The 23,778-nt window shown below is 37.5% G+C and overlaps 1 protein-coding gene and 1 pseudogene across 1 annotated transcript; one reads left to right on the top strand and one right to left on the bottom strand.

Moving 5' to 3' along the window:
* Positions 1–229: 229 nt before the first annotated feature.
* Positions 230–1,655, bottom strand: LOC104592407 (EG45-like domain containing protein pseudogene; annotated as a pseudogene).
* Positions 1,656–13,663: 12,008 nt separating this feature from the next.
* Positions 13,664–23,503, top strand: LOC104592406 (ribosome biogenesis regulatory protein (RRS1) family protein). The gene is made up of 8 exons (XM_010251766.3): positions 13,664–13,919; positions 15,298–15,448; positions 19,231–19,282; positions 19,618–19,746; positions 21,227–21,344; positions 22,473–22,656; positions 22,760–22,873; positions 23,045–23,503. The coding sequence occupies exons 1-8, from the start codon at positions 13,819–13,821 to the stop codon at positions 23,204–23,206; spliced, it is 1,011 nt and encodes a 336-aa protein (XP_010250068.1). The 5' UTR covers positions 13,664–13,818; the 3' UTR covers positions 23,207–23,503.
* The last annotated feature ends 275 nt before the right edge of the window (positions 23,504–23,778 follow it).

Raw genomic sequence — 23,778 nt, 5'->3', positions numbered from 1 at the left:
ATAGAAGAATAAAACAAAACTACTCTAGTTTTCAACTCAGAGTACTTCACAAATTAAGAACACAGAAGACGCCTTGCAAATGTCTTGGGGGAGCCGAGTGTCCACCATTTCAAATCCTACAAAAATAAGAACCGAGGGTGATCAGCAATTTACAGTACAGAACTTGCATGGAGAATGAGCAAAAATCAAACACATTTACAGAAGTAAATAGAGTTGAATATATAAGTTATTACTGAGCATATTCAACGTTGATTTTGGCATTAGGGATTCTAGAAATGGCGTCAAAGGCTCTTCTTGATAAGACTAGAGTCGTCCGGCACGGATTGCTCCTACAGACATCCACCACCTGCACAACTATGGAGCCATCCTTGCATGGTCGCTTTAGTCCACTGATGCACCTGATGCGATACCTCCGGCCACATGCTGCTCCATTGTCCCATACGCCATTGCTTGCAGCAGCAAACAAGCCACCTTCAGGAAACTGATTTTGGTCGTATCCGTTACATCTGGTTGCTGGAGGAAGAAGGAGGAGAAATTAGGTAGCATTCATGGAAGCTACTACACTGTAATTCTATATTTCATTGTGTATCACTGACGTCTAATACTGACTGTACTACATGAAGGATGATGAATAGAATAAAACCCAACTCCCCTAAAGGCCTAAACAATATGAATATATTGTGGGCATGGAATCATCAATCTTCACTGTTCAGATAGTGGGTCAACCATTGAATGGAAAGCACCCAAATCCAAGAGATTAGGTAATCAGAGGTTGATGAATTGTTTATATGGGACCTAATTAAGACATCTGAAAAGGAGAGATTAAGGCAGAATATCACTGCCTTGGTGATCAATATGCTTAATTGTGCTCTCTCTCTCTCTCTTACACAAAATTGAAAAGGGTATATATCCCTCCTACATACGTAAGTATGGAGGCTCATATGAGGAAGCAGTCCCAACATCCCCGGTGACGACCAGAACATCAAAACACAGCCGAGCAAGAAGAAGAAATGCCAAGGTGAACCTCATTTTTTTTTTCCCTCTTATTTGAGTGAATGGAGTATTTGGACTGTTAAGACGCCCCTGAACTGAACTACCTAAGAAGTTCCTATTGGCATGAGCTGTCAAACTAGAAGAATATCCCTTAATTCAAGGGACAATTCTTATCATGTCCATAGTTAGTCATCCCTTAATCCAAGGGATAATTCTTACCTTAGGAGTAGTTTGTGTACAACAAGGAAAGATAGAATAGGGCTGTATATATATACTCATTCAGTGTAAAGAACGAATGCAAGGAAAAAATGGAAGAACAATATCTTTCATATACACAAGTTGTCATGGTATCAGAGCATATCGATCCGTGACCAACTCGTCTACCTTACCTTCTACGTCTCGAGCTCATTCATCTGCTGCTCTCGATCCTGATAGGAACCACCAAGATCAGAAACGTTGTTCCTGCAATCCAAGCCGCTTTCCCAGTGCTCTTCAGAAAGCTTCTTCGTTATGAAAACTGCATCAGACGCCACTGCATTTCCTTGCTAGACGATGGATGATTAAGTTATCTCACTACGAGCTGGTCGATTGAATTCGACAATCTCTGTGACTGGTATACCCATCTCCTCAAGAAGTCTCCCAGCAAGACCATCCATGTCCATTTGCTCAAAAACACAATTACAGCCAATCCGAATAGCGTCGAGTATATGCTGAAGACGAGGTTTGAAAATTACCCAAAAGGGAAGCCTCTCTCCGTTATTCTAGGTGACCTCTTGGGTCGTGGCATCTTCAACAATTTTATTATATACTCTTTCTCTTCATTCCTTCCGGTAACATCGGATGCAGCTACGCAGGAGTGAGTGTCCTCTCTTCTTCTCCTTTATTCTCGCGAGATTATTGCATACCTTTGTTCTGATGTTTTTATAGCGAAATCATCCACCACGTCCTCCGCATCATATACTACATCTTTAAGTTTGGCCAACTAATCTATGACCTCAGGGTCTGTTGGACACTGAGACGCCATTAGCAAGGACGCCTTTCAGCAGATACAACCATGTCCGATTCAGAAACCTCAGATCCTTTTGGGGAACAACAATCCAACCCTACCCTCACCGAATTGACTACCAGAATGGTTAAAATTCTGCACAGACTGACCTCAACTACAAAGACTCCCGCGGCTCCGATTGGCATCAAGTTGGACGGCACTAACTATGCTCTTTGGTCCCAAGTTATTGAGATGGATATCTCCGGAAAAGACAAATTGGGATATATTAATGGCGAGCTTCCCCAGCCTCCTCAGATCGACCCAACCTTTCGGAGATGGCGCACGGACAACGCTATTGTCAAGGGCTGGTTAATTAACTCCATGGACGTATCCTTGATCAGTAACTTTATCCGATTCCCTACAACAAAGATGGTGTGGGATTCTGTTGCTACTACTTACTTTGATGGTAGTAATACCTCGCAAGTATACGATCTCCGACGCCGTGTGACCCGCCTGTGACAGTCTGGAGGATCTCTTGAAAAATATTATAATGATCTCCAAGGTTTGTGGTGTGAAATTGATTTTCGTCGTCCAAAGTCCAATGGAGTGTGTTGTGGATATTCACGTTATAATAATCTTCTTCAAGAAGAGAGAGTATATATTTTCTTGGATGGCCTTGATGACAGACTTGACAAGATTCGAGCAGATATACTCCAAATGCATCTATTTCCCACTGTTGAACAGGCATACGCACAGGTTCGTAGGGAAGCTATTCGGTAAAAGGTCATGATCACCGGTAACAATACTGAAACTCCAGGAGTTGTTTTGGCCTCCAAAAGTGTTAAAACTGGACAACCTACTTCATCCTCAATGGGCTCTCTTTCTTTGAGCAACGAAAAATCTGGTATGTCCTCTAAATCACGAGCATCTTCTGATGGAACTAAGTGTTCTCATTGTGGTAACTCAAAACATACCCGGGAGAATTGCTTCAAACTACATGGCTACCCCCACTGGTGGCATGAACTCCAAGCTCGAAAATGTCAAGACAAGGCTGAAACTGGTGGTAAGGCTACGATGGTAACAGTAGAACCCCAACTTTCATTCACACCACCTGTTGAAGTACCACAAGGAGACGTACTCCTCTCAGACTCAGGTAACAATCTTTCCCATAACACTGTTGATAGCAATGCATGGATACTTGACTCGGGGGCTACCGACCACATGACCTATGATGCTACTGATTTTTTAAAAACTTCACCACCAAGACGGACTACAATTGCTAATGTCAATGGGGTTGTATCTCCAATCACAGGAGCAGGCACTGTGACCTTGTCACTTGCAATATCCTTAAATAACACTTGGCTTATTCCCTCTCTCTCCCATAAATTACTATCTGTTAGTCAAATTTCCACTGATCTAAATTGTGTTGTACTCATCTATCCTACTTTTTGTCTTCTTCAGGATATTCTCACCAAGGAGATAACTGGGCATGGTACTAGGAGGGGGGGCTCTACTACATGGATGATCTTAGTATGGGTCAAGCACATCATGCACATCATCAAGGTAACACCAAAGAACAGCAGATTTGGATCTGGCATCGCCGGTTGGGACATCCATCATTTGGTTACATTAAACATTTATTTCCGGATTTATTTACAGATATGCAGCCTCATGATTTTCAATGTAACACTTGCATCTTAGTCAAGAGTCATAGAACTATCTATCCTTTAAGTATGAATAAAAGTAAAGTTCCATTTGCTTTAATTCACTCGGATGTGTGGGGGCCATCCCCGGTAACTACGGTGTCTGGGTTTCGCTGGTTTGTAATCTTTGTGGATGACTGCACTCGCATGACATGGTTATATCTGCTGAAACATAAAGATGAAGTGTTGACTGCATTTCAATCTTTTCATATGATGGTGAAGACTCAGTTCTCAACTAAAATTCAGGTTCTCAGGTCTGATAATGGCGGGGAATATATGAATCAACGGTTCCAAGATTATTTCCGGATTCATGGACTACTTCATGAGACTTCATGTCCACAGACTCCGCAGCAAAATGGCATTGCTGAGAAAAAGAATCGGTACATACTCGAAATTGATCGTGCTTTGTTACTTGGAGCACATGTACCTAACCGACATTGGGTTGATGCTGTTGCTACTGCTGTGCACCTCCTTAACCGAATGCCATCACGAGTCTTACATTTTAAGACACCATTACAAGTTCTTTCACCACATGTCTCTCTACCAACCGTGTTGATGATTCCACCTCGAGTTTTTGGTTGTGTGGCATTTGTACATCTGCATAAAAGTCAACACACAAAACTTGATCCACGTGCAACTCGGTGCTTATTTTTGGGGTATACATTACATCAAAAAGGATACCGATGTTATGATCTAGCCACCCAACGCACCTATGTTACCATGGATGTCACTTTTTTGGAATCTGAAACATTCTACTCTCCTTCCGAATCCAATTCTTCTCTTTAGGGGGAGAGTCAGAGTGAAGAACAGAACTGGTTTCTACCCGACTGGCTGAATAATAGTGCTTCAACAAAAATGGTGGATAATACAGAACACTCTAGACCAGAAATGGTGGTCAATGAGGAACCTTCTACAACTGATATAGTTTCTAGAGAGACATCTACAACACCAGAAACATCTACATCGCCACTTCCAACAGAAATAGAGACCCTAACCTCCACAGTACTTGAAGACCCATGTCCTGAGAATATTCCTGAAGCGAATGAGAACATTCCTGAGGTAAACTCTCTTACTACACCTTCAAGCTCTAATGATATGAATGCTTTTGCTGGTTACACTTTACCTTTCAAGCATAATCGTGGCAAACCGCCAAATAGATATTCTCCAGATATTGAGGATCGAAGGTCAAAGTATCCAATTGCCAATTATGTATCAACAAAGAGACTCTCCAAACCTCTCAAAACATTTGTGCGAGAATTGTCCTCAAATCATATTCCCACCAGTGTTCAAGAAGCTTTGATAAACCCGAAATGGACTCAGGCCATACAGGAAGAAATGGAGGCACTATTGAAGAATAAAACATGGACTCTTGTCACCTTGCCCGAAGGGGAAAGACCTGTAGGGTGTAAATGGGTATTTTCCATTAAATACAAGGTAGATGGGTCGATCGAGAGATACAAAGCGAGGCTGGTTGCGAAAGGTTATACCCAGACACATGGCGTAGATTATCAAGAGACCTTCTCACCAGTGGCCAAATTGAATACGGTTAGAGTTTTATTATCTCTTGCAGCAAACCTTGATTGGCCACTGCACCAGTTCGATGTAAAGAACGCTTCCCTCCATGGTGATCTTGAAAAGGAGGTATACATGGACATCCCACCTGGTGACACCTGTTACTGAAACAATCACCGCAGGCATGGTTTGGGCGGTTTAGTCTTGCGATGAAGAAATATGGCTTTCAACAAAGAAACTCAGACCATACACTATTTCTAAAGCACCGACAAGGGAAGGTAACAACCTTAATAATATATGTAGATGACATGATTATCACAGGAAATGATTTAGGAGAAATAGCAACACTTCAAAAGCAATTGGCAACTGAGTTTGAAATAAAGAACTTGGGAGGGCTCAAATATTTTATAGGAATTGAAGTTGCTAGATTAAGGCAAGGTATATTTCTGTCTCAACGGAAATACACCTTAGATTTACTATCCGAAGTAGGATAGTTGGAGTGCAAACCGGCAAACACACCAATTATTCAAAACCATAAACTTGGAGAATACCCAGACCAAGTACCTACTAATAAGGAGAGATATCAAAGGTTGGTTGGTAAACTTATTTATCTCTCACATACTCGCCCAGACATCGCTTACACTGTCAGCGTAGTGAGTCAGTTCATGCATTGCCCAAGCGAATATCACATGAATGTTGTAATGCGAATTCTTCGATACTTGAAGTCCTCACCTGGAAAAGGACTAATGTTCTCAAAGAATAATCATCTAAAGATTGAAGGCTATACAGACGCAGATTGGGCTGGAAATATCTCGGATAGAAAATCCACCTCGGGGTACTTTACATTTGTCAGGGGGAATCTTGTTACATGGAGAAGCAAAAAACAAAAGGTGGTGGCCTTATCAAGTGCTGAAGCTGAGTTTCGGGGAATGGCTAAAGGTCTTTGCGAGCTTCTCTGGCTTAGAAGATTAATGACGGAAATCGGTTTCTCCCCAACCTATGAGATGGACCTATTCTATGATAACAAGGCTGCCATAGATATCTCTCATAATCCTATCCAACATGATCGAACAAAGCAACTGGCAGATATACTTACAAAAGTTGTATCCATTAAAAACTTCTACAGCTCACTTGGTAAGTTGGGCATCCAAGATTTGTATGCGCCAACGTGAGGGGGAGTATTGGCGTGAGCTGTCAAACTAGAAGAATATCCCTTAATTCAAGGGACAATTCTTATCATGTCCGTAGTTAGTCATCCCTTAATCCAAGGGATAATTCTTACCTTAGGAGTAGTTTGTGTACAACAAGGAAAGATAGAATAGGGTTGTATATATATACTCATTCAGTGTAAAGAACGAATGCAAGGAAAAAAGGGAAGAACAATATCTTTCGTATACACAACCTGTTAATTCCCAGTTGCTCTACAATTTATACATGTAGACAACAGCATATACGCACAGGATGATGAGTATAGGCATCTTTTTCTTCCATGGTGTCATCCATGCATCTAACAACCCCACTTTGATTGTGGATTGAATTCCCCAACCAACTCTCTCTCTCTCTCTCTAATGGAAAGGACTAGTGAGGTGCTCCCACCAACATGCACTTTTCATATTTTTCAAAGCTGAAACTTTAAACCCTCAAGAGGTATGAGCTTGGTATCCATTTCACGTTCCATTTCGACATGGTCCAAACGTAATATAATCCAATACTCCTTAGTCGATAAAGCATTAAACATAGTTCAACAGTCTGATTAGACTAGTCGTCGGCAACCTGAATTGTATTGGAGAGATATATGCACAAAGGACATGCAGTATGGAGTCAGATTGAACATATGTCAATTTCCAAGAGTCTGTTATCACTATAGGGTGAAAGAGAGGACTGATTAGAGATCTCTCAACTGAATAATGGCACATATATGTATATAGTTCAAAACCCTATATTTTGTATTATTTTGTATGCACATATTTGCATTTCTACTCTTTCCAAACCGAGCCTTAAAAAATCCTCAAGATAACTCTTCTTTGGCTAAGCAATGATGATAAGGTTATCGAACCTGAAGTGATCTTGGGCCATCTAGATTATTGTTGGTGTGCATGCCCTAATTGGTGGGTTTCTCGCCATCCAGTTAATTTAAGACCTTTGTGATGAATTGATATCTTAAAAGTATGTCAGAGGGTAACCTTAAGCTTTAGGGCTCATTCGGTTTTTGGATTTTGCATTTGAGAGGAGGAAAATTGGTCAATGGGATTTTAGTTTTCATTGACCAAGGTATCTATGTTCCTTTTTTTTTAGATTTATATGGATTTTATGGAAAATTTATTTTTCTTGGGTATCCCAGGTGGATAAATAATTTTCCCACCTTGTGGGGAAAGTTGCCAATGCTTCATTTGGATGAGACAAAATTGCCCCTTTTAATAATGATTTTTTATGACTAAAACAGTTAGGCTGAGTTTGGAAGGAGTACAAATGCAAAATGTAGAGTGCAAAACCTTATAATTTTGTATTATTTTGTATATATTTACAGTGTACATATTTGCATTTATACTCTTTCCAAATTGAGCTTTTATTGTGTTATTTAAGTGAGAAATAAAAGAACATGGGTAAAAAAAGATAACGTAGTTTATACAATGTAGAGATACTTTAATTGATTATCGATTGAAGTGATGTTGTTTTATAAGTGTAAATGAGGTTAAGATGAGTTTGGATGATTGACCCCAACCCCATACCATTAATTAACACACACTCACCAAACTCATCATAGTTTTGCTTTTTGACCGCGTAAAGGATCCCCATGCCATCTCAACATTGTGTGATCATACACCCTTCTCATGCCCAATCATTTTAGTTGACTGGGTACCCACCCAATTTTCCACTTTATTGAAGTATTGATAGTGAGCAACTAGAGACCCAAACCAAATCTTGAACCTTGTTAGGTTTAGCTGCCCATGGGTTATCTCTGAGTGCCCAATGGATGGGATGGGGCCACCTTCAATGCACATCAACACTTGGGTTATGTTTGGTTTGAAGGAAAAGGAAGGGAAAGACAGGGAAACTAATACAAGGTTTGTAAAGGTTTCTTTACCTTTCCATTCTTTTCCCTACATTTTCCTTCAAACCAAACATAGCCTTAGGGCCAAGAATCCTCTTCAAAAGAAGCATATATATCCTAGCCATGAGTTTAATTTCCTATAGAAAATTGAAGTTTTCTTCAAAAGAAGCATATTCTCCCTCTGTCCTAATTTCTTGATTTCCATAAACTTTCTTTCCAGTCTTGGATGGGCAATTTAACATGTTTGCTGCTCAAATTTGGAAAACGGATAGAACAGCAGTAAGAGGATCAAAGGGGTCACGACTAGTAGCTGATGTTAGTATGGCCGTATGGGAGTATTGATACAATGCTCAGCTTAGGCGACCTACAATAACCACATTAGAAGTTAAGGGCCTCGACGTACTGCTCCGAGGGTGGATCTTCCGATGCTCAAGTCAGTTGAGCTAGAAATAAAGACGAGTTAAGGAGCTCAGTAAGTGGTCGATCTGAATAGTGAAGAGATCCATGGGTGAACCAGAGAGTTGTACCTTAACCTGGTCTATCTGTTGAACCTATGAGAGGCAATGTCATGTGCATTTGGTCGGTTTGTGGGCCCACAATGGGTGTGTGGCATTGGTGATATAATCGGCTCAGCCACGTGTAGTATCCAACGGCTCTGATTCCACACATGGCGCATGGTCCAAGATGCACATTCCACTAGGAATGGCAAATGGGTAGGTTCCGGGCAAGGATTATATTCTCCATCCCCTATCCCAACTTTCAAACATACCCCTATCCCCAAACCCATTCCCTGTGGGGGATAAAAATTACCCTCCTATCTCTGATCCCTAGTGGAGACCTAGGCAAGGACCTAAATTCTCAAAATTTTTAAATTAAAATTATTTTTAAAATGTATAAACATTTTAAATATATTTTGATATAAAATTCAACTATGATATAGAAAAGATATGATATCTGAAAAACTTCAGACTAGTCAACTGGAATGATAAACGTGGTAGCCAATTAGTTATCAAATTCATGGATGGGTTTTGATTGGCCAAAACTCTTCCCATACCATATCTTTTCCACATCATAGATTTTCCCTAATATTATATATGTATATATTTAATATATATAATCTGGGTCAGGGTGGGGTGGAGAATTCACTCCCTATCCTGTCCCCGCCAAGGCAATCTTCATCCCTGATCCTATCAGATCAGGGAAATCGGATACCTGACAGAGACGGAGAAAACTGCCATCCCTACTTCCAACCCTTCTCTTTGGAAGACAAATAGTACAATAATGTAGTTCTGACTGCATAGGCAAACAGATTATACAATTTAAGTATTTGTTTTTTGTGTGTCAATTTCAGTGATAGGACCCAAAACAGATAGCAATAGCTCTTAATGAAAAGTAATGCATATCTAAGGGTCCAATTGGTTTGCAAGAATAGGAGTCTGGAATCATAATCGGAATGGGCTATTCCAATTCCAACTCTTTGGTTGGGCCAACCTGCTGGAATGGCATTCCCCCATTTGAGGGAATGGCCATTCCCAGCCTCTCCCTTGGGAATGAAATCACATTCCTATTCCTGTCTGAACCAAACAGATTATGGGAATGGACCATTCCGATTCTGATTCCAGAGGATTTTGATTCCGATTTCGATTCCAACTCCAACTACGAACCAAATGGACCCTGAATGTAGTATAATGACCCTTCAGATTAGGTTAAACAATTTATTAACTAATGTATATAATACTTAAAGGAGAACCTTTAGCTATAAGAACTTTCCCTCATTTTTCTGTTTCTCTATTATTTTCTATCAAAACAAATACATTATTAAGGGATTAGATTTAAGTGCTGCTTTATTTTTTTTCATCTTATAAACCTGATTACATTTCCTTCAAATGATGATTCCGGTAAGATGCAACTGTAACTTATAATACACAGGGGATAGAAAAGAAATGGGTTGGGTTCTTGGAGCAAGCATCTACCTGAACATATACGTGCTTCAACTCCACCCCTGCCTCCTACAGCAGCAGTGTTAAAAAATGGATCATAGTCACCAAGGATTGGATACGAAACTGTTTTGGCCACCAATTTCTGGGTCAAATGGTCCAATTGTCTGGTCCAAATAGATGGTGCATTCTGATTAAAAAAAATAAAAATTTAAAAAACAATTAAAATAAAAACTGCCAAAAACCGTTGTCCAAGTTGATGAATCGATGGTTTAACCCCCCCGGGTCAGCGGGTTGCTGACCAAGGCAATGGTTTTTGGCCCAAGAACGGTTTTAGGGTGAAATGGAACCTATTGCCTGGAAGGTTTTTGGGTTAACAGTCCGATTGTTTGATCAGATCCAGTTTTCAAAACCATGATAGTCACACATGTTCTATTGCTCAAACAAACTTCATTAGGTGCACAACAACACAAGTTTAAACAAACTACATATCAACTTTCTGTTTCTCCCTTATTTTTCATCAAACCAAACACAAGGAAAAGTGGGTAGTGGAGGACCAGTGCCAAGTCTATCCTAGTATTATCACCAGAGCAACTTGTTTGCTTAACAAACATAAAATTATTTCCATGGTCAAAAGGAAAAAAAATCAATGCATTCATTTCATCATCATCATAGCCTTGTCCCAATTATATGGGGTCAGCTATATAAATCTTCTTTTGCCATTCCATTAAGGCCCCGTTCGCTTTTCGGTAAGTTACTTATCCAAGTAAAATACAATTATTTGGGTAAATTTTTCTTGGGAAACACTTACTCGGGTAAGTATATTTACCCATGTTCTTTTATTTCCAATGTAAGTAAGGCAATGGCCATTTTAGCCATAGAAATCCATTATTAAAAGGGGCATTTTTGTCCCATTCAAGTGTTGGTAACTTTCCCCTTATGTGGAAAAATTATTTACCCACCTAGAAGATGGGTTTCAATTTCTTGGGTAAACGATACCTAAGAAAATAAACTTTCCCTAGTCCCCACATAAAGCTGAAAAAAGAATATGAGATTCTTGGTCAATGGGAACCAAAATCCCATTGACCAACTTTCCTCCCTCTCAAAATCTAAAAGTAGAAACGCCCCCTAAATGTCGTTGTCATATCTATTGTTAAATTATGAACACTTAAATCACTCTTTATTACTTTCACCCAATCTATAAGTTTTTTCCATTTCATTTATACCACATTTGTTTGTTCTCGAATATATAATTGGAATCAACACTATATGTAGATGGTTCATATTTGACTTAGGGGCTGTTTGGCAAGTTTTTTTGGGAAGATCTTCTGGTAGCTCTGACAATTAAAAGACACATTGAGCTTTTGCATGAAGATCTAAGCAGCCCGAAGCTAGTTTGGCTACCACATGTCTTTCTGTGCATCTTTTTGTGTCTTTCCGCACGAGAATAAAGCGAGAAAGACACAAAAAACTCCATTTGGAGCTTTCCAAAATCAGCCCAAAATGGGCTTCTTGTGTCTTTTCGGTGCACCAACTTTTGGCAGATAAATCTATTACAAACCAAACAGAAAAAAACCACTGCTTGGTCTGCCCGGCTTATAAACAACCAAAAGACGGTACAGAAAGACATGCCAAACAGGGTCTTAATTACACCTTAACATATGTTTGATATGGGTAATTGGCTTCCAAAGCATCAGCATCAGGAAAGATCTGTAACCAAAATGTTTATTATCTTATCTTGCACTGATTACTTTGGAGTTTGGACTGAATAAGACTAAGAATTTGCAAAACGAGTAAATAACAAGAAGATTGGCAACTTATGGCAATTGAGATTTGATGATTGAATGGTTGGAGAACATTACCATTAGTTTACATTGAGGAAGGTGTGTGCGTGATGAACTGACCATTCAAGGATCATAACAACAATTTCTAAGACTACCATCAATGTTTAGCCAAGACCCATAAAGCAACTTTCTTTATTGTTACTAATTTACTTTCTACTTTTTATGCATCTCTTCATTCCCTTGTTGATCAAGTTAACTGCTAGTTGTGCTTAACTGTTTATTTCTCTAGTAAAGTAGGTAAAATAGAATTCTCAAAATTGAGATTGGGAAGTATGATTTCTTTAACACTAATGCGAGGGTGTTGCATTTAACTTTTATAATATGCACTAAAATCAAGATAAATATCCATATGGATATGAAAGAAAGGAGGGGGATTCTGTTTCATGGTTATAACCTTCTTTATCCAAACTGAATTGTTTTTAATTTTTTATATAATGTACTTATTTCATAGACAAATTTTATATTTTTACTTTTTATCACAGTATATATTTTTAATATGATATTTTTAATTTTATTTTATATATAGAACCTTTTCTACATAAATAAAAAATAATAATACTAGCAAAAAGAGGGGGATTCTATCAAAGTAGAGCTAAGCAAGCAATACAAAATTTGCATGTAAGAAGGTAGATTGCAATCTTGAAATTTGTATTTCTGTCCATTACAACCAAACACAAGATAAAGCTTATCAACAGTGTTTTCAACCTGTTATTGACCCGGTTAGTTGAACTATTCGAATCATCACCTAGCCAGGATTTTGGGTCCAATTAAGTCAAAACCCATCAGCGCAGTAAAAACCCATTGACTTGGTCAAGAATTGTCCAACCCAACTGGTTCAATCGTTGACCCATTTGACTCGATCACCAAGTCATGGGTTGCACACTCAATGCATGCAAATTTTCGGAGGACATAACTTTGCACTATGATATTCGATTGGGGTGATTTTTCTTTGGGGTAACTTTTGAGATCTATGCGTCCCAAGGTACCCTGTTATATTTGCGGGAAAAACCCTTTTTGGCCTCAAATTGCAATTTTTAATATTTTATAAATAATAAAATTAAAAACTGAATCAAAAGCATAAATTAAATATAAAAAATACATATAATATATCTAAAACATAATTATATATTATTTATTGATAATATATATATATATACTGTACGCATGTATGTATTTATATAAATATATATACCTTAAGTTCATGTGGGACTGTCTGACCCGTGCGATCCGGATAGTTAAACTGGTGACCCGTGAGGCAAAAACAGTTTGGCCTCCGGGTCGTTTTTAAAACATTGCTTATCAATGCTCAGCTGAACCAAATTTGCACTTTTTTGTCAAATTTGCATATACCTTTTGCGTTCTTACCAAATGCAACTAAAGTAAATTTTGCTCTAATATTGAGAAAAAAAAAAAGCAAATTTACCTTCATTCTAAGCACAGAAAACGTATTCTTAACAAAAATGGCAAAATTGAACTCGAGTACAAATTTGCTTCGACTCTACATTTACAATCTTAAACGAAAGGAGTTCGGATCACCTGCCAACTCGGGAGTAAACACGATTATCGGATCGCATCGAGTTAATTCGACCGGGTGGCATACCGAGTTATCTGAACCTTTTTAAGTGAGAACTCGGATACTCAGACTGCGAGGCTTACCGAGTTATCTGGGTTATTGCCAACAGGTCATCTGCGCTTCAACCTCGCAAACCTATTTAACAACTGTAACAGCGTCGGCGCTCTTCTTTTGGATTCCCAGCTGGGGAGAGGGAGATAGCGGTAGAGCTTGCAAAGGATGGAGCTGCAGGAGCAGAAGTACCAGATGGTTCAGATCGACCTTGGGAATCTAATGGCGTACGACCGCCATCATCACTTCCCTTCTGTTCCCTCCGAAAGGTCAGGGTTTAGGGTTTTTCCTTTAAAAGCTACTATTTTCCATCATGCGTGTGTTTCGTTCTCCTACCCTGGTTATTCTTGTGTATTTGTACTTTTTGGTATTTGTTTGCAATTCTTTGACATAGGTTATACCCGGTTTGGTTTCTGAGTCTTCCTTTCGAACTTCTGTATTTATTGATTTTTCTAAATAGTTATTATTTTCAGGAGGGAGTTATTTCCTTTGCCTTACTATATAGCTTAGGTGTTCTTTTCCTGAGTTTCTTGGTCTTTCTTTGGTGGGGGGGGGGGGATTCGATTTTGCAATGATGAGAGTTTGTTTCAAGTTTCAGGGTCTCTTTTTTATTGCTATTCATTCAGTCTTATAGCCTAAACACTTCCAAAGTAGATATCGGCTTGAGTAGAAAGCCTCGCCATTCGACCAATAAATTCCAATGCAAATATTTACTAGTATTGGGGCAGTGGTTTGTTGTTTGTAGAGATTACGTTATGCACATGCAAGATATCTAGTTGATAGAGATAACTGGAAGCTAGTATATGCCAGTGTTTTTGAACTGAATAAGTATTACTAGTTCTGTAATTATGTTTGATGGAGATCAATTATGTGTTGCTGATTAAAAAAAAAAAAGAAAAAACAATTAGGTTTGATGGTATCCTTAAGTTTGATATGGGTTGCACGGAACAGGAAATGAGTTAATAGCAACTAGGCAAAGCCATGGTATTGCTATTTTCTGTCACCTTTTGAAGAATGTCCAAGGCAAGGGTACCTTAGAGAGGATTCAAAACCTCTCCAAACTATTTTACTGTTTTTTTATTGGCTGTGTGGTTATACTAGAGACCTAGTACAATCCTATGTTTATTAATTTTATTATGGAAGAACTAACATGACTGAGATGAATTGTGGTGGAAAAATTGATGTATAGAACTGAAATAGGAAGATGAGTCAGCTGAGGTGTACAACTTGATTGAAATATAAAATCCTCATTACATGTGGAGTAAAACTTAATACCTTATAAATATAACACATAAAAGACTAGGAAAGTATGATTTTTCCAAGTTATTAGCCCATCGAGGCATTGAACCATTTTGCTTGTAATGGTCCAAAATAAAATTCTTACTAGGCATTTTGTACTCTAAGTAGGGATTTTCTTAACAGATTTGAAAGTTAACTCCACAACAATAATTGCAAGATGAAAGTAGAGAATTTCCATCTAAGTAACCACCAATAACTTTAAGCATAATAATCTTGACTGCTAGATCTTAATCAAGTCTAGGTTCTTTTATTGTTGTAAAATACTCGTTGTTCTGAAATCCTTCCACTGTAATACTTTTGTTAGGAGAAACTTATTGTATTATTGCTATTATTTTTCTGTTTATCTAGGGGAGAGCTAGTGAAGGAATGTCTACAAAAAGGTACTGAGTTGGTCCAAGCGATTGCAGATGTCCTTTTCAACTTACCTTCAACAGAAGACCGTGATGGACCTATTGTTCAATTGCCTCCACCTACAACAAGGTTGCCTAGGGAAAAGCATGTAAGCCTTCTTTTCCTTTTTTTGTTCCTTTCCCTTTGATTTTTGTTCTCCCTTCTTTCTTTTTTGATAACTTATTCTCCCTTCTCTTTTCCCTTCTTTCTTTCCTTGAATTTTATCCATGATGTAATATTTAAACCTAATCCATTTAGTCTGTTTTGCTTCAGAGACTTCTCTCCTTGGATGCATTTATTTATTTATGCATTAGCATTCAGAAAATGATATTATGCACAGGTACATAAGCATGCCCATGTACAACAAGATGCCATACACTGAAATAGGATTGAGCTCCCAAAAGGAGTAATGGGGATTTTGTTTAAAAGAAATCTAGTACGGCCCCAAAAATAGAAGACCCAAGGGAACCCCTGAATAATTTATCTATCCCAATCCAAGAGAATGCATGTCCCTTTGTTCTTCTCATCAACAGTACTTGCTCCAGGCTGTAAGCATTTTAAAAATTCTAGATTTTCATTCAAATTAAATTCTTATGAATGATGGAATATTTTATACACACCTCTCGGTCCTCTCCTTTTTTGGGGAAAACTTACAGATTCCAATTGACTAATAAACCCATTATAGATTCAGAAAAAACTAGTTGATTCCAAAATCCTAATATGTGGAAAAAAAGACCTTAAGAATCTGTTATATGCAATGAAAGAATATGTAGTTGGCTGATGCCACCTCCTTCAAGAAAAGAATATCTATTATTTTTTTGTTTGATTGGTAGAAAACCGCCATTAATCATCACCGAATCTCAACATAAGATTATACTTTACCTTTTCTCAGGAAAAAAAATCATCTAATCTCTACCTTATCCAGAGAGACATTTTCCTGAAGTGATGCTACTTGATTGGGGGTCACATTATAGATGCTAGGGGCAACCTTTTTTGGATACAAGGTGCCTGAAAAAAAAAGGAGGAAAAGAGGCCAATGTTTGGATTCGGTGCAACAGTGAAATGCTGGACTGACAAACATGAAAATGTAGTTTGAGTGCAAAAATGGCCACTTTGTCCAAAAAAAACGCCAAAGGTCAGGACCATATTCAATGCACCCCTCCCATGACCCTGGATAGCTGGGACAAATATTGTAATGGTCCTTTATAAAAAATGGGATAGTTGTTAAAAAGGAAAAACATTAACATAGATGCATAAATCAGTGTAACGATCATAAAGAAAACAAAGATTTATAATACTAAGTTATAAAGTCTAATAAATTAACCACTGGTGTCCAAATTTTGCCCTAATATTTGTAAGGTTTGTTAGTTGCATATTACAGGTTTGACAAAGAGAAGGGCCCCCATTAGTGTTGTGTTACTATTGGTGTCCACATGTATTTGACTTGAGTGCAGCACCTATTTTAAAATGCTCATGTAACATAGGATATAAATTGTTAATTATTGTAAAAATGATACACAGAAATGGCATGAAACGAGCAAGATGTCATGGACAGAATTTGTGGTAAAATTGAAATGTTCAAAGTGGACTTGAACATATTAGAAAGGATTCTTTTTTGATATTTTTTTGTAAATCTTTAGGACGGGTTCAGGTAACACTGGTATAAGCCGAAGCAAGATAACTCATAATCATTGGCTTTTGGTAGGTGTACTGGTGAGTTTCCAGCATATTTCTGAATCATATGACCCACAGTTTTAATAGTAAAGCTTCAAATTAGCCCCCCCCCCTCCCCCGAAGAAAAACAACTAAATCTTTTCCCAACATATGAGGATGGCTACCTGAATCCCATTTTACCATCTTATTCTGATTTCTGTCAAGTTCCACACTTCCATGTCCTTTGCTAAATCGTGGGGCCTTAAATCAATTTTCACTTCTATCAAAAAAATATATATTTCATTTTCACTACCGCATTCCAATGTTCTTTTTCAGTCTTTTCCTAACTCCTCTAGAACTACAGATGGTATAGGATGACTCCCTAATAATGCAGTAGGTGGTCCTCTATGCACATGCCCAGACCATCTTGGTCTATTTACCCCATCTTAGGAATTTTCGTTCTGTAATTTAAAGGCCTATTATGGCCATAGTCTGTGGCACTTGCAATACTCATTAATAATTATGTTAGAACAAGTGACCATGCCAGAAGCATAATATCTAAGTTCTTTGTTTTTTCTAATTAAAGAAAATTTTATTAATTCAGAGGTTCAAACTGATAGAAATATCCCTTAGAGAGGTGCAAGCTGCGGCTTCTCCTAACAGAGTACAAATTGATTGGCCCAATACAATTGTTCCCTACTTGCCCCTTGCTTGGCTAAACAACCAGCCAATGCATTTGCTGATCTCCTCACCCACTGCATTCTTATAGACATGTTTTGTGTCAGCCATTTAAATTTCTTGATTTCATTCTTGTAACACCACACAACAGCTTCTGGTCTCTTCAACCACATCACCACCACCTTGAAATCCCCTTCAATCAGTAGTTGCTCACACCTAATTGATAAGCAAACTGCACTCCTTGTAAGGCAGCTAGTAATTCTGCCCTAATAGAGTCCCCAATTCCAACTTCCAAGAGGACCCGAATAAAGAAGTACAACATCTCCAAACTCATTTCTCAAAACCCCTCCCATTCCAGAGGGATCAGGGTTGCCTCGACTACTCCCATCAAAATTCAGCTTTAAAGAATCTTTAGGAGGGGTGCCCAACTTGCCATTACCCTATTCTTTATGAACATCCTGCTACTGGTGACCAATTCCTCCATATATCATTAAAGGAGAAATGGTGGAATAACTCCAAAGTCTTTAACCAGTAAATTACTCTAATCAACACATACTCCTTCAATTCTTGGCTTCTCTCCTGTTGGAAGATTGTAGCATTTCTTTCTTCCCAAATTGTCCAAATCAGAGCTGCTCTGGCACATCTCCACATAATCCTTTGTAGGCCAGGTGGAGGTAGAAGGGTTAAAGAGCATGCTTACTTCTACTGGCAATTGGTAAATTCCACTTGCACCCAAACATCAAGAAAAAATTCCCATAACACTACAGCAAAAGAGCAGGAAATTAGTAAGTGGTAGCAATCCTCACCATGAAACCTACAAAGGATACACCAGTTACGTGAAATACAAAGGAACGGTCTTCTCTTTTGTAAGCCATCCAAAATGTTTATTTTCCCATAAAACACTTCCCACCAAAAGGTTATAATCTTAGGGGGAACAGGCCTGCACCAAACTTTCCTTAATAGGGAAAGACTGCTGAGAAGGAAACTGGCAGAGGGACTTAAAGAAAAAAGCACAAGAGAATGTCCCTGTGGGCCTGGGAGTCCAAAACCGTTTGTCTTTCTCGGAGAAGCAAACCTTGTTCAGGAGACAAAGCAAACTAGATAAGCAATCAATCTCCTCCTCCCTTAACCGTCTACAGAACCCAGAGCCAGAGGAATTGCAGAGGATAGAAATTATGAAACAACCTCTTTTTTGTACAAAGAGATAGAATAAAGAAGAGAAGAGGTCCTTTAAGTTAAATATCTTGTACAGTGCTTTGACATTTGTGCACCGATAAGTTAATCAGGTGGTCTGAGACTGAGTGGATCAAGCCCACCCTAGCTCTGTTCAGACTTGTTTGCCTACAAAGTTGCTTGCCAACTCAAACTTGGTCTCAGCTTATTGACAACCCTACTTGGAAAGCCAGTTACTCCAACATCTGTAGACTGCATTTTTTCCTTGGTTGTGCATTTTTGTTTTTGTTTTTTTTCTTTTTTCCTGGATGCATTACAGCATTTTCTACTTATATATGTTAGGCACAGATTCTTCATTTCTCATCTTAATTTGGTGATGTTTTTCAGCTTCCAAAGCCTAAGCCCCCTACAAAGTGGGAACTATTTGCCCAAAAGAAAGGTTAGTCATCTCAACTATTTTTATATTCTGTCATACAGGCAGCTTCAGTATTTCATTATAAAATTTACTTCTTAAGTTAGGGAATCAATTATGTCAAGATTGAGAGATTTGAATTGAATCCAGAGCTAAAACTGGTATCTGTTATTAATGTCAAATTATGTAACCTGTGTATTCTGTCATATTACTCACATCAATGATATATAAACATTTCTGATTCCTAGACCACGTTTTCCTCTTCTCTCCTTTTTCTTTCTTTTGTGTTTCAGGTTTTCTTCCAGGTTCCTTAGCAAAATTCCAATGTTTTTTATGGTACTGCATGTTAATATTTTTTCCAGGTATAAAGAAGCGCAAGAAAGACAAGATTGTATATGATGAACAAACTGGTACTTGGAAGCGTCGATATGGCTATGATCGCGTAAATGATGACAAAGATGTACCTATCATTGAGACCAAGATGACTGATGGTAAAAATGTTACCTTCCCATTATTCCCTTGTTCAAAAAGGCACAAATTCCAGTATTGAATTTTAATGATTGGAAGGATCTAACTAAGAGTTTATTTTACTTGAGAGGTTATTAGGAATAACTAAAATTTTGCAATTGTTATTGGAAGTAACTAAATTGTAAGCATCAAATCTCCAAACTCTGTCATATCATCCCAACCTAATAATTGGAGGTTTTGTTGATTTTATTTTAATGTCAAATGTTAAACAACAAAAAAAGAGAGGAACTTGTAAATGCAGCAAGCAGTTAAAAAAAAAGTAGTAATTATGAAAATGCAAACTCCAAACTACATACACTAGAATTATGAAAATGCAAACTTTTCCTTTCACATGACATAAAAAGGATATGTTAAAAGGTCACATTTAGGGGTGTTCAAATTTGGATGATAAACTGAAAACTGAACCGAACTGAATCGAAAAAATTAGTTCGATTTGGTTAATTCGAGTGTCGGTTTGGTTCGGTTTTTGTTTCTTTAAAAATTCGGCTTTTGGTTTTTGGTTTCAGTTCGGTTTGGTTGAGATTTTCAACGAACCGAACCAAAAACCGAACTAGCGGTTGTATCTAATTAAGTTTATTAAATATATAATATTCTATTTAATACTTTATACTTATTAATTAATAATTGTTATCTTTTCCAATGGCCGATTCGCAAGTCTCCATTGTGCTCTAGGCCCATTCTAGATTTTTAATTAATAATAGTTAATTAAATTGTTCGGAGACTCTAAACAACTAAATTATTAAAACCTAGACTAATTATTAATTATTCATTAATTGTTTGTGAAGAATGGGTATACTTGTTTTAATAATTAGTTATTAATTAATTGGTCATTAAATGAGTGTAGTGTTGTTCATTAAAACCTAGACTAATTGTTAGAACCTAGACTAATAACTAATTGTTCATTTAATTATTAAAACTGAACCGAATTGAATTCGATTAGGATCGGTTCAGTTCTAAACTCTAGTTTGGTTGGGAGAGATGGTCAAACCGAATAGTTGGTTAGGTCATCGGTTCTAACCGGACCGGCCAATTTGTACACCCCTAGTCACATTAAAGAATAGACCAGAGTCGGTACACATTCAAACCTTTTCTTTTGCCCGGGTGTTAAGACATTTTAGAAATTTTCTGTCAGGAAATATATGAATTCAATGAACTTAGCCAAGTTGATCAATGAGTGGATCATAACCCCCCCCCCCCCCCCCCCCCCCAAAGTTGTGTTAAGGTGATGTATTACCAAATTCTCTACAACTAAGCATCATCTATATCACTTTCCATTCTATGGAGAAACATGTAAGATATATGAATTATTTATTTTTTTATTGTAAGCAGAAATAAATTTCACAATGTTCTAAATTTTATCAGCTTGGAATTTTTGAAACAAATCCAATATATTATATGGTAAGTTGATTAATCTTTCTCTGAGATGGTGTGGCATTTCTGCAGAGCCAGGAGAAGATCCATTTGCCAAGAGAAAAGAAGAAAAGAAGAAGCGAGTTGAAAAACAGGAAAAGAACCGGTTACAGAACCTGAAACAAGCTGTTAAAGTTGGTGCATTGCCAAGGTTTCGTCTTTTCACCTTTGATTCAAGGCATATGGTGCATATATTATCTGTTAATTTACATAACATTGCACCCACAAATATCTAAAAAAGGATATCACGAGGTTTAGGATAGAGTGGTCTCTACTTTGCAAGTTACTAATAGAAAACCTCCTTTCTGACTTATCAAAAAAATCCCTTTTACTGGAAATAGACAGGAAACAAACAGGCTGTAGAAGCTGACAGTTAGACCTCCTTATGTCAGTTATGTGATTATGTCCTCCCAGATGATCCTGGTGGAAAGTTTCCTTCCTGACTTCCGCAATGGTCCAGGGATGCTAAAAACTGTAGCCCTATTGCCTTCCCTGTGAACATGAGAAATCTTGATTATTCATATTTTATAAATGAAATATCTTGACCATTATGTTTTGGTCCTACTAAAAAAATGTATTTAAATTGTAGTCCTATTGCCTTCCCTGTGAACATGAGAAATCTTGATTATTCATATTTTATAAATGAAATATCTTGACCATTATGTTTTGGTCCTACTAAAAAAATGTATTTAAATTGACTATTCAGTAAATATCGAGACAGGAATTTTTCAATCAGGGTAAGCCTGTTGACATATAACAGGGGAGGTTTCTGACTTTCTATTAGACCATCCAGCTAGCACCCTGCTGCAGGAAATTTAAGCAAGAGAAACCCTAGGGAACAATTTTTCCAACACATCTTTTTCTAAAACCTCGAGAAAAAATATAAGGAAAAACATGAGCATAATTTTTTTATGAATAATTAAGTATTTTATTAATAATAATAATAAAACATGAGCATAAAGTGTTTCTAGAGAACAAAATATGCTGGTTTATATGCTTTACAATTGCCCTGTTATGACTACTTCAAACCCTATTAATAAATACTAACAAAAAGGTTTATATAACGATTTTATTTCTACCAATAGCAAAGCCATATAATTGCCACATAATTAATTCCATCTGGAGTTTGACTAAAAACTCCTTTAGGTCTATTCTTGTAGGTCTTGCCTATGTCACCCGTTCATTTCCTCATAAACTAATTCTTTTTCTTTATGTGTATTGTAGTAGCAGTATTCAATTACTTAACTATTTAGAAGACCTGAGAAAATATTTGTTGCAGCCATGTTCAACTTGCTGCAACAGCATTGCCCATAACAGGAACCCAAAGTGCTCCAAAGAAAGTTACTAAAGATGAGCTAGGGAATGTAGCTGGAATGGCAGCAACATCAACAGCTAGTGGTGGAAAGTTTGACAAGAAGTTGCCAGGTGAAAAACCTGCAAAACATCCTGGGAAGTATCGTAAGGTTTGTATTTATTTAGGATTCCATCCAAACTGCCATTTTTGTCTATGGTAAAAGAGATATTGAGGATGACAATTATTTATTTCTTCCCTTTGTTTCCCTGCAGTTCCTCCCTGTTGTGGAAGGAACAGGAATGGGCTCACAAGAGAAGCAGCAGACTGACAAAGTTCTGAGCAAGCTACTGTCCAAGCACTCTCATGAGATACTGGATGTTAATAAGGTGAGCAACCATTTAGGCATTTACCTTGTTATATGCCAGGTTCTTATTTCCTACTCCTGTTCTTTATTTTCTTCTAAGGTTATTAGCCCCTAATTCCTGCTCATTTCCATTCTTCTTTTATATTTTGCTTATCTGCAATATTGTGTGGTGTTTTTTTTTTTTACAAAATAGGCTGTTACGATGTTCAATGTGAAGAAAGAGAAGAAGCGAAAGAATCAGCAAGGGAAATTTTCTTCGACCTCAAGCAAATTGAAACCAAAAAAGGCAGCTCATAAGAAATCATCAAAGAAAGGATTTTCAAAGAAGGGGTCGTCAAAGGGACAGACTAAATGAAATTAGTATCTTCACCCAAAAAAAGAAAAGAAAGAAGTTAGTATAGTATAGTGAAATGTGAAGTGTGTTAAGACCTGAATAGTATTTGCTTTGTTGTTAATTATTTGCTTTTTATAATTTTTTAGTGGGTAAACAGCAACTAACGAGAAAATTTTGTAGGCAAGTGACAAATGGAAAATTAATTCCTAGTCACTATATTTTATCGAATTGATGGAGAATAGTTTTGTGATGTTGTATCAATTATAAATAACCTGAGCATGGCCCATGGGTATTAAACTATCAGTGTTTCCATTGTTAGATCTTTCTAAAAACCTGGATTCTTAATCCTAGCTTGCTGTTTATCTTTGACAACAATGACCAGTTTGCATGCAAAAACCCTCCATTGAATGGACAAGAAGGAAAATGGAAAGAAAAGGGCCCATGGGAGACCTAACACAAGTAGAACTATGGGAAAAAACAGATACAAGTATGACCCTATTTGGCGGTACTTTGTATCTTGTTCTTTCAATAGTATAAAGTACATTTAATGCTTCTACTTTCCTCTTTTTACTTTAAAAACTGTTTGGTTCAAA

Source organism: Nelumbo nucifera, chromosome 8 (assembly GCF_055504915.1).
Source record: "Nelumbo nucifera cultivar China Antique chromosome 8, China Antique-T2T, whole genome shotgun sequence".
NCBI classification, from domain to species: domain Eukaryota; kingdom Viridiplantae; phylum Streptophyta; class Magnoliopsida; order Proteales; family Nelumbonaceae; genus Nelumbo; species Nelumbo nucifera.
This window is presented reverse-complemented; position numbering and strand designations above follow the sequence as displayed.